Genomic DNA, 12,045 nt, shown 5'->3' with positions numbered 1-12,045 from the left:
CATTGTTTTTGTGCAAATTAATTTAGGAAAATGAATTTTGGCACTCAAATGCACACACCCCTGTGCATTGTTGTTTTCACTATTCGTACCTTTAGTGAAAACTGTGAAATTGTCTATATTTTATTTATTTATGACATTTTATGATTGTAAGACTCACTTAATTTTATTAAATACTTCCTCATTCCCGGTTTGTTTGTCTTCTTTTTGACTTTTTGAGAGCGTTTGACATCTTAAAGAAATTGTCTATAATTTTCAATTCGTAATGTTTTTAATATATAGTATGAATCTTGTTTGATAGATTTCAATTAGTTTTATTACACAAAATCTTCAAAATCATAAAAAAAATCTTATATATAATGTAAGACATACGTATATTTTTGAAAAACAAGAATTTCGACAATTGGACAAACAAATTGAGACGGAGCTAGAGAGTAACATTTTTAAAATCATGAAAATGGTACGAATCATAAGAAATATTATAGAAAGATGTGAATAGTTAAAATGGACGCAAGTGGAGTGGAATGCAGTTGGTGTCTTCCTTATACTCACATGCACATGAGAATGGTTCGATTCCCGCAAACACTCATTCCTCTCTCCAAGTCCCCTAGCTAGGGTAGAGTAAATTAGATTTAACGAATGACAAAAATAAAAACAAAAAAAAAGAATATTTAAAATCGACATTTATATGGGATAGATCATAGACTACAATGCAATAACTTTTACAAATCCAAAGTACGTCGCCTATACATACAGAGTTGTACTCCATGTGTCCGGGATACATTTTTTTAAAGATATATATACTCTACACCAATTTAAAAAAATAATTGAGCTATCAAAATTTGTAAAAGAAAGATTTTTTTTTTTTTGCCAAAAGTATTTTATTAGTTATTCAAACAAGGCACGACTTTCAAGATACTTTTGAATGCCAAAATTTTATTAATTAAGTCAATTTTGTTAATCTGCCAATATTCGATTACCAAATATGCCAGGAAAATCTAATTATATATAGACAATTTCGAGTGTCTATCTCGTTTCTTTTGATAATCTCATGTGATTTTTCCAGGTTTTACGCATCAGAGGTAGTGGTAGCTCTAGAGTATGTCCACATGACGGGAATTGCATGTTTATCGTGATCTCAAGCCCGAAATTGTCCTAGTCCGATCGGACGGTCACATCATGTTGACCGACTTTGACCTATCGTTAAAATGCGATTCTTCCACATCCGCGCAGCTCAGATAATCTCTGCCCAAGATTCGCCCGCTCCTCCACCACTACACAAGTACGTACCCTAGGCCTGTCCAACCATGGAATTAATTTTACCTCCACTTCTTGCAAGTTTTTAATTTATGTTTCCGTGTCGAAGCTACCTAAAATCAAGACGTTTTTGCTAGGGATTTCCATGGATAAGTGTTTGAAGATGCAAGAGAGAGTCAAGCTAGCAAGTCCAACGACATCATTATTTTGTAAATCAACCAGCACTGTTCTTTAAAATCCAAAGAAGTTTTTTTTTTTTTAATTTTACTACAGATAAATTGCCTTGGAACACTGTTTTTTGTGCAACACAGTGGCAGATTTGGAAAGATCGGAATAAAAAGAGTTTTGACAATGTCGACACTTGACAGTGTTGCCTCAGTTAGTTCCAAGGCCGTGTTATCCTATGACAAGGAGATAACACAGGCATTTTAACTCCCCTCTCCACAAACGACTCATAAGTCCCACACTAATTAATTATTTGGGTACCACCATGTGCAGGTAAGATGAAGCTCGATCAACACATATGGCCGGGTTTTGGTACGTAACAAGCCAATCGGAATGCTGGTTTTGGAGGATTATTCAGAGATAGAGGAAGAGAACGGATCCTGCATGCGCTATTATGGAAAAGCCTCGTGTGAGTCTATAGCTTGAAAGCAGAAATCTGGGTTGTCCATAGGGGATTAACCATAAATATTCTCGAGAAAGGAATGGCAGGAATCATGATAGAGATCGACAGATGCACTTGTGGCTGTGAAACTTATCAGACCCTCAGAGGGAATTGATTAATGATGCAAACAAACTCTACACAAGCTCAACAACATTTATACTCCGGGAGGCTAACCAATGTGCTGACCATTTACCAAGAATTGGAGAGGAGCAGAATGAGGATTTGGTGGTTTTAGTGGACAAACCATCTTTAATTAGGGAATTCTGGAGCAGGAAGTGCGTTAATATAAGGTAGATTCTTGATTATGGCTTTCGTTGGTTTCGTTATGTTGGATTGGGTCTGTAACTTATTGATCATGTCTGCACACTTGCTGCAAAACTCATTGTTTGTTTAGTTTCATAATATTTCGAAGTACCCAAAAAAAAAAATCGACCACACAACCGTCCGATTTGTTGCATATGGTGCTTTATTCAGTGTGGCTCCGGAGGCTTAAAATTAACTTATGATTACATACCATTGTATCCGAGTAGGAGATACAATTGATTGGATTATAGCAGATTTCGTGAGTCATTTGCAGCTTGTGAGTGAGTCTGCATACACGATTTCTAGAAAACATGCACCTAATTTGATTTTTCGTTTAAGATGATACTCTCTCTCTCTCTCTCTCTCTCTCTCTCTCTCTCTCTCTCTCTCTCTCTCTCTCTCTCTCTCCTTGATAGCAATTTAGGTCTTCCCCTTTGGAGGGGGTGGCGCCTCCCTCTCTCTCTCTCTCTCTCTCTCTGTTTTAACGTTGCCTTCTCCTCAACCATTTCTCCTTTTTTGGTTTCGATCTCCTCTATTTTTGTCGTTTCTTCTGTTGAATATTTCTCTTGGGTGGATCCGGTTCTAGGGCTTAACGGCTTGGTGGAGTTTCGGTGGCAGGTGGTGACGTTTTTTGGGCATGGTCCCCCCGCCAGTTGCTCTCCTGGGTGCAACCAGTTTCATGTCTAACGGCGTAGGGTGGCTTCGCGACTGCTGATGGAGCGGTTTTTCTCTCCGACCACTTGCAAGATCTGGTAATATCCTGTGGCTGCGTGCGGTGGCGTCTAGAGTTTTGGCTGCTGTGTCGTTAGCCTTTGGGGCGGCGGCGGCGTTCTCGGGGTGGTGGGGTCAAGCATCTAGCGTTAGGTTTTAGGTTTGTTAGGGTTTGGTTTTCTGTCGTCGGCTGCTTTCCAGCAAGCTGCTCCCCTCTGCAAGTGTTTGGGCCTGCGCTAAGGAGGGCCCGGGTGGTACTCTGGTGACGGTGGTTGCTGTTCGACAGTGTTCGGGCTGTCAATGGTCAGAAGGCAACTGTTGGTGTGCGAGCTTTATCCCCAATATGAGTGGGCTTTGTCCAAATGAGTATTTCTTTGATTGGCTTCTTGCTAACCTCACATTTGGATTTCGGATGGCCTTAGGATTATCCTTATTAATTTTAGAGATTCATAAAAAAAAACTGCCAATAAAAAAAAAACATGCATCCGAAATTAAAAAGGGTACCATTGTACCTAAATAAACGTGACACTCCTTCGAAGTTTATATAGTGAAAGGCTAGTCCAAGTTCAAGAGATTTTTGAACCAACGCAATATTAAAATGAGTCAACTGTGCATTTGGCTTTGGGAACAGCTGTTGTTTTTAGGGGTTTTGAGTTCACTAAAGATAGGTACACTACCTTTTTACACTATATAGTTACATTACATTTTATGTAAAACCTATTTTGAGTTCCAAAAAAATACCGATAAATTTTAAAATATTGTTTTATGGGGTCCTATAAAAAATTAGTTCCAATGTCGGTAAGTACTACTTTTGGATTCATAGGTGTGAAATTACTTAATTGTGCAGTTTCGCTACTATAAATATAGAAATAATACATATCAATATCCGTTGAAACTAATTTTTTACAGAGCCTCATAAAATAATATTTTAAAATTTATGAATATTTTTCTGGATTTTTTTGAAACCTGAAATGAGCTCTACATAAAATGTAGTGTAACGTGTAGTGTAACTATGTAGTGTACGTAGCATCTCTCGTTTGAGTTGGCATCTTGACAACCTTTTTCTTATAAGAATGAGAGGTGAGGAGATAGGTTGAGTTATCGTGAGTTCTAGCTTCCAGTAGCTACTTCAATGTATGACTCCTCCTGTTATGTTACTACAGGTTTTTTTTTTATGTATAATAATTAATGACAGTGAAAACATTTTTTTGCCGATTATTGTAAAATCAATGGACTGTACACAGTATACAAACTTAGCGTGGGCTAATTGGCCAATTAGACTCGTATTAAGGACTTTAGACCAATTTCCGGTAGTTTCTAGCTATTGACGCGTCCAACATTGGATAAGGATTTTGAGACTATTGATAATGTCAAAACTGTTTTTGTTAATATCAAAATTTAGGTAAAAGAATTACACCTTATGTAGGGTACAAGTCTATTAATTGAAATTTCGTCATTAACACAACAGTTTAATTTGCCATCAACATTTTCCATGTTTTTTTATTTTGCATTCTACAGCCTTTCCTAGAATTCCAAGGTAGAAAAATAGTAAAAAATCACTAAAAATAAAAAAACACAGATGAAGAAATAGTCAAAAATTTTGGCGAGAATATTTCTTAGATTGGAACCATGCAATAAGTAATTTTAATATACACATGTAGCCCTTTCTTTAGCTCAACCAACCAAAAAAAAAAATCATGTACTTTGCTTGATAAGTTCATGAACAGTACTACGCCTAGTCAAAGTCTCAAGTTCAATCTCCTAAGCCAAACAGAGTGCAAAACCATATGAAACGCATCAAATCTCTGAGCCGGTTGGTTCAACACAAAATGCCTCCTCACAGCCCTCAAACCCTCCTTCAACCTCAAGTACTTCTCCTCCCCCACACCCATCAGAATCTCCTTCAATCTCCCAATATCCGAAACCTTGACCGCAACCGAAAACTCCTCCCACCTCAACACATCGCTAAACGGCAGCACGTAGTTTTCCGACAGTATCACTGGGACGCACTCGGCGTAAATGGCCTCGACTATTCTCGGGCTAGCCACTTCATACCCGCTGGGGCACAAGCAAAACTTGGACTCGAGCATGAGGGTGTAGTAGTCCAGGTTTTCGGGCAGGTATTCGTAGACGCGCATGTCGGTGTCGCCGCGGTCTTTCCAGTGGCGGAGGAGGGCGGGGCGGATGGGGCCGTGGACGCCGCCGGCAAAGAAGGCAAGGTGGGGCCGGGGAGCGGTGGGACGTGGCGGCGGGGAGAGGAGTTTGGGGGAGATTTCGCCGCTGGAGAGGTGGATTTCGGGGAGGGTGACGTCTTTTTGTGGGTTGAAGCCTTCGGAGGAGTTGGCATTGCATAGGACTCGGATGGATGTGTTGTAGAGTTGGGCATGGCCTCTCGAGGCGTGTGGGCCCTGTAATTGTTGGCATTACCACAGAGTTTGTGAGATGAGATTTATATATATGGTAAACATCTATATATAGAGAGACATTAGACATGGAAAGAAATTAAATAGCAATGCATGTTTTATTTATTGTGATACGCAAAACTATAATGTAAATTATAAGCGATACATGGACTAGTTTATTAAGGTAGAGGTGAAGTAGTCTTGGGTTCGACTCTTATAGATATGATGTCTCTCCCTTAGTCGTAACACAAACATCTACTAGATTGCTTACGTTATTTTTGGCAAAAAATGAATATTCTTCTATAAAAAACTCTCAAATTTTGTAGTCAAATCTTCTTCTTTTTTATTTACTTAAAGTTTAGAGCTGATACATATGTGTATCTTATTGTTGATAAACCTTGTAAAGTCAAGGAAAAGTAAATAAAATGTATATATAATCAATAAGGAAGGTTAGAGAAATAATAGGGGAGTGGGATGGGAGAGTAGGCTATGGTGGGGAGCTTAACGCATACAATCACCAATGCCACACATTCTAAACAATATGCGGTCTGGATCCAGACAAGCCATTGTAATTCTCGAGAAGTTTAGGGTGCAAATTGGGTACCCATGGCGGTATCCAGCACGCATGTGAGCCATTTAAAATACATTTGGATGGTTCGAATGCGCACTTAAGTACCACGTGTACTATACTTTATCTGCACCCAAAAAGTTTCGCGTAATTCTCTACTAGAATACTGAAAATTCAGAGAGAGAAGAGATAATGAAGACTTACCCAATCATGACAAGAGAGCATGAAGTGGTCAGCCCCATGCGTCCGATTCCAGAATGGGTATTTGGTGGATACCACTCTCACGTAATCATCCACGAACTGTTGGAGCGGTCGGACGTCGTAAGACAGAGGCTTGTAGAGGTACTTGACCATCAAGGTGACGCTGAAGGGCATGAAGTAAACGTGCGCACGGTGCGCATCCCTTGTCCTGAACCTCCCAGCAGCTTGCTCCATCTCGTGTATGAATCTCCCTTCCGATGTGTATATGTCTTTGCAGGGCCCGTCGTGGACTATCGGTGGGTCCCCTTCTTCGTACACGTATACCTTGAATCTTTTCTCCATCTCCATATAACTCCTGTCAATTTTTTTGTGAGATCAAAGGGTGAATTAGGCAATGATCAAAAAAGAGAGAGGGTAAATTAGGCATTTCACGTTTAAAATTAAGCAATACCGGATCCAATCCTCTACAAAAATATTTATCTTCAAGAAGAATCCTAGTCTTGAGAGGATTAAAAAAAAAAAAAAGGAGACTTGAAACAATCAAGTCGACCAAACATCGCTAAGCTAAACCAGTGCACAAATTACTTTTTTGGACTCGATCGATTGCTCAAACATCAATAAGATCTATATATACAAATGTGAATCCCTCGCTAAGTTTCAGAAATTTGACCGATCTAATTTTTTATAAGATTTTTCTATATAGCCGTCGAACTCTATGAAATTTTCGGACTCAAAATGATGCTCATTAAGTCAGCCCATCCCATTGTATCCCAATTTGGTAAACTTGAATGGCAAGAAGATCAAAGTGACAATCAACAAAATAATAAGGTCACAATTATCCTGCTTAATGTGCCTAGATCTTCTTATACGACATAGACATGTTTGAATATTTGATATCTTCAGTAGTGTTGGTTCCTAAAAAGATTATATCAAGACATATATCTATTGCGTGGACCTAGATTCAAATGATAGTTTTGACTTTGCTTTAGTAGTGTTGGTGATGCAGTATGTCCCGGGAAAACTTTGTTTTTTTTTTATCTTCTTATTTTTTTTCGGTTTTTTTATACAAGGAACCTAAAATTTTCATTTCTGTAGGCCAATTCGACCCGCTTGACTCAGCTTCTTTTTTAAATGTTTTTCTTTGTTTCTCACAATAAATTTGGATTTGAATTCGATACATTATTCAGTAGATTTTTGTGTTCAATATAATATTTTTCTTTTTTGCAGATATGATTCAACCAGATCAAGACAAACACAGTATGAGCCAATATTTGATGAGGAAATTAACTTGATCGACAGAAGTCCATAAATTATACATGTATCTAGTTTGTACATAGGACTTCGACCGATTTTGTGTCATTTTGGCATGCCTTTTTATTTACCGGATCGAAGTGGAATAACAAGATTTTATTTTTATGTAGAACAATGTTATGGAAACAGATGGCCTGCAAACAGATATACATACACAGAAATGTCCGGAACATCTCGTATTGTGCCCCATGTTTACCCTATGCAACTCACATGTAACAAACGGTTATGGTCACAGCTATATTTGGATCTATGTACAATATATGTGTCCATAGCATTTTTGTTTATTGTTATTACTAGTTTCTTGTTGTGCGTATCCCGTGTGTTTTGATAGTAATGATTTACGAAAGCTACTCATCGGAGGGAATTGAGTGAGTCGCATGTGCGCAATTAGCACACCCCCATGATCCCATTGCGTCACCTAGACGACTTCCTAATTTCCAATTCCACAACCCACCAAAAACTTCAAAAGTCACTGTTATAATTGGGCATGAGAATTGCCCCTCTGTTCGTGACTTTGAAGGAATTAAAGTAGTCTAAAGAAAGACCAAAGGAAAACCCAAGTCTATACACCAAAATGCACGCATAGAAGATACTCTCTCCGTTTCAATTTTTTAGAACCCAAAAAATCTATTTAATAAAATACAAGGGTGGAATGAGCCTCCACACAAGACAATTTGATCCAAAAATTGAGATTGATTTGATCCCAGGGATGTGATACATCCTCCTATTCCTAGTTAATTGTCCATGATTTTAGCTTAAATTACACAACTGCCAAGGGAGAGGCATGGCAGTTGTGTAATTTAGGCTAAAATCATGGACGGGTGCGGACTTGATCCGGAGTGTGTGTGTGTGTGTGTGTGTATATATATATATATCGTGGTAGTAATTTTTTTTGATTTTGTTTCTACCGTTTAAAAGTTCTCATTGCGATCATGTACAGATACTATATTCCACAAAGTTAAGTGCGACCAAATTTTATTATGGGAGTTTTTTTGTTAGTACTTATTTAATTTTTATCACCTGTATTAGTTTTGTATCAAATTTTGCAGGATCATGATTCGTCTCGACCAAAGAAACAAAAAAAAAAATGAAAAAATACGAACAGAACTTAAAAACTTGCAGAAAAGGAAAAAGAACAAACAAAATTATTTAGTTTTTTTTTGTTTTTATTGTACCTTTTTAAACTTTCGCTCAGAATTTACAACTACTTTATAAAGTTCTCTCCTGCATAAACAAACCAATAACCTCAAAATTTGACGTAAAACTACAAAAGCATTAATAAATCAATAAGGACGAAATAATAGTACTGTAATTCAATAACTACTTTATGCCATATTCTTAACCTACTGCTCTTTTCTGGAAATTTTAAATTCCGGTTTAGGAAGCCTTACTGATAAAATGAGCCAGGGTTGCGGTAGATGCGGCCAGTGAGTGCGTCACCGTCGTGGACGTCTAACGACAGGTTTCGACTAGAAGCCGCCATCCGAATGGAAGCTCTTGCTCGCGCTAGCCCTAGCTCTAGCCCTCTGTATTCTTCTCTCTGCACGATTCAAATAAATTAATTGATTATCAAATAGTATAGTGCAGTGGAAGCAAAATTTATGTATATAATACGAACAAATCTAACTGTATTTATGCATGTAATTCGACTTTCATGTCACGCTTGCTCAAATCTATATACGTTTTATCTTTACGAATCAAATCAATACATACATGCATACAAAGATTTAATATGTAGTAGTTTTAAATAGAGATAACGGAAGTATCGAATGATACGTAGCGGGGATCAGGTGTAGCAACCGTGAATTTTTTGATATCGTTTTTGGTGCCAAAGCACCTGTAGCAGCCTCAGCAATTGTGAAGCGGGCAAAAAATCGGATACAAAGCACTGTGCAGTGGGAACCAAAAGATACGGGTGTGAATTTAGTGTAGCACCGGTAAAGCGGGATGTAGCGGTACCGAAAGCCTAAAAAACCGCTACGTTGAGGCCGAAACGATAGGTCGCAGCCGGTTTGTAAATCTATTCTGTAACTATTGCAAGTATGCGAGAGTGAGATTGATGGAATTGAGTTCTACAAAACAGATAGAGTATAGACGTAGAATTTATACAAACAAGCTTTGAAGTTTCTCAATTAAAGCCATCAGTTACTCTATACATCCTTTGTATTCCTCTCGTGCAAATTCAAATCAATTGATCGCCAGAAACGGTGGAAGAAGAATCGAACCAATATTTTTGTGCATGCAATTCAACTAATTGCTTTCTAATAACGGATGCTCGATCGTATCTATTTATACGTTTACGAATTACGATCTGTACGTATCAAAGCAATGCGTAGACAAATTTATCCGTATGTTGTGCATGTATGTCAGATCGAGGTTTTTGGACTTGACTTCTACAAATTCAACTAGTTCTCCGCATCGGATGGATAGAGAGAGAGGGAGAGAGAGAGAGAGAGTATAGACGTAAAAATTATACTACAAAGCAGCTTCGAAATTTCTCAATCAAGCCATCAGTTCCTACTCGATCTTCAATATACTGATGCGTGTGTAAATAAAAGCTATATTCTCGGCGCAAGAGAGAGAGAGAGATGATAGGTGAATGAGTTCTTACAATTGCGTTTAAGTTTTTGAAACGACGGTTGAGGGAGGAACTAGTAGTAGTAGCAGAGGATGATCGATCAGAGAGAAGCACAGCTCGTGATACATTAACCTTGGTTCGTAACTCCACAATCGGCACTCTGAATTCTGAATTATCGGAACAATTTCCGAAGCACGTGATAAGGGAACCGGATTTGCGTGAGACGATCATAATCAGGACGATTGAAATCACAAACACAGAGGCAATCACAGAAGAAGCACAGGCAGATCCATAGCTCATCTTCATCTTCTTCTTCTTCTTCTTCTTCTTCTTCTCTCTCTCTCTCTCTCTCTAAAGGATTGTTGTGTAGATGCTGGATTAGGAATTTGGCACGAATTAGGAAAACGAAATTGAAAAAGGCGGGGACTCTTCTCTGTTTCCGTATCTGTATGTGGGAAATTTATGGCGGAGAAAAAGGCCGCGGGCGTGAGCGCCACGGGATGAGGTTCAATTACGATTTTGACCCTGTGCATGTCTTTGTGCAAATTAAATTTAGGAAACCCCTGATTTTGTCTTTCTGCTTTGGAAATTTCGTTTTGTGTGTGACAAGCGGAGTGAGAATGAATCGTAGTTTTAACTTAAATAAATTGTCTGCGCTGCACGGCTGCTCTACGAGATAGTAGTAATCCTCTCAAAATCGTCAGTTACTATTTTGAGATATTTTTCCATTTGATTATAAGGCAACATTATATTACATAGATATACATTGCCTAAAAAGTGAGAATATAGAGGAAAAGATTTATTAGGAGAATATTCTCTGCATCTTTTTAAAGAAAATGATCCGATGGCTTTAACGTGAAGTGATCGAACGGTTGTAGATATTGCTCGGATTTATAATAGATTAGGGATCATGAAATTCAAAATATTTGGATGGACGCATGCAACAACAGTGATCATGCCCCTATTTTCTGTTCCGAAGATATCAGTTTTTATTGTAGGAGTATGTTGGTTGTTTATGTTGCAAAATAAAATACTTATTGTTCTTTCATTATCTCATTTACTATATTTTGCCGTTACAATTTGAATACTAACTATTGTTCTTTATAAAAAAAACAACATATAAATGACATTTATTCTAATCATTATGCTTAAACATTAGTATTATAAATAAATGGGACTTATCCTAATTATTATGAGATACTCCATCCGTCCCAATTTAATTGTTTCTCGTTCTATTCTAACCGGCTAAAAAATTAGTTATATGTTTAAATCCGTAATGAATTTCATATAAAATTTGGATCTTATTTGATAGATCTCGATTAGTTCTATAATACAATATTTTCAAAATCGCCTAAAACATTAAAAATTACAAGATATAATCAATTAAAAAATGGTAAAAACTCCCATAAAGGACAATTAAATTAGGACGGAGCTGGGAGTAAAAAAATGAATAAATGACATTTATTATAATCATTATGCTTAAACATTGTATTATAAATAGACGGGATTTATTCTAATTATTATGCGATACTATCCTAATTATTAGTGTATGAAATATTATCCGGTCACAAGGAGATGAACATTAACCTTAAGATAGTGCTCCAAGTGATAACTCCAGATTTTTCCCACCTATTATTTCACTCCCCCCATGAGTCAAGAATGTCAGCCCATGGCTTGATGAAATGAGCCTTATCGAAGGAAAGCCCGGAGCTCCTGGTAAGGACAAAACGGCGCCGAACATACCAAGTTTTCTCACAGAAAGTCCGACGATCATTCTACTTGATAAGCATCCTAAAACATCTGCATGTGCATAGCCTAGTCATCAAACATGCCTAAGCAAGCATAGTCCCTTCTCTGGTTAACAGACAGAAAACGGGTACGTCTTGATGACCCTAATCTTTGACCAAAAGACTAGTAAAACATCCAATCAAAGATCGGCACCGAGAGATGAGTTTATTTTAGTATCTCTGAAAAACCTCTCAAGTATTGACAAAATACAAGAATGTTTCACCATTGGATCATCACCAAACTCTTATCGACACCCGGTAAA

The 12,045-nt window shown here is 37.7% G+C and overlaps 1 protein-coding gene across 1 annotated transcript; it reads right to left on the bottom strand.

Annotated features, from left to right (window-relative positions):
• Positions 1–4,557: 4,557 nt before the first annotated feature.
• On the bottom strand, positions 4,558–10,417 carry LOC131317733 (probable glycosyltransferase At5g25310). Its single transcript, XM_058347311.1, has 4 exons — positions 10,029–10,417; positions 8,809–8,957; positions 6,110–6,461; positions 4,558–5,343 (listed from the first exon to the last, which is right to left on the bottom strand). Exons 1-4 carry the CDS (start codon positions 10,299–10,301, stop codon positions 4,675–4,677), a joined length of 1,443 nt encoding a protein of 480 aa, XP_058203294.1. The 5' UTR covers positions 10,302–10,417; the 3' UTR covers positions 4,558–4,674.
• Between the last annotated feature and the right edge of the window lie 1,628 nt (positions 10,418–12,045).

Source organism: Rhododendron vialii, chromosome 2a, assembly GCF_030253575.1.
Source record: "Rhododendron vialii isolate Sample 1 chromosome 2a, ASM3025357v1".
NCBI classification, from domain to species: domain Eukaryota; kingdom Viridiplantae; phylum Streptophyta; class Magnoliopsida; order Ericales; family Ericaceae; genus Rhododendron; species Rhododendron vialii.
The sequence above is the reverse complement of the archived record's forward strand: the minus strand, read 5'-3'. Positions and strand labels throughout refer to the sequence as shown.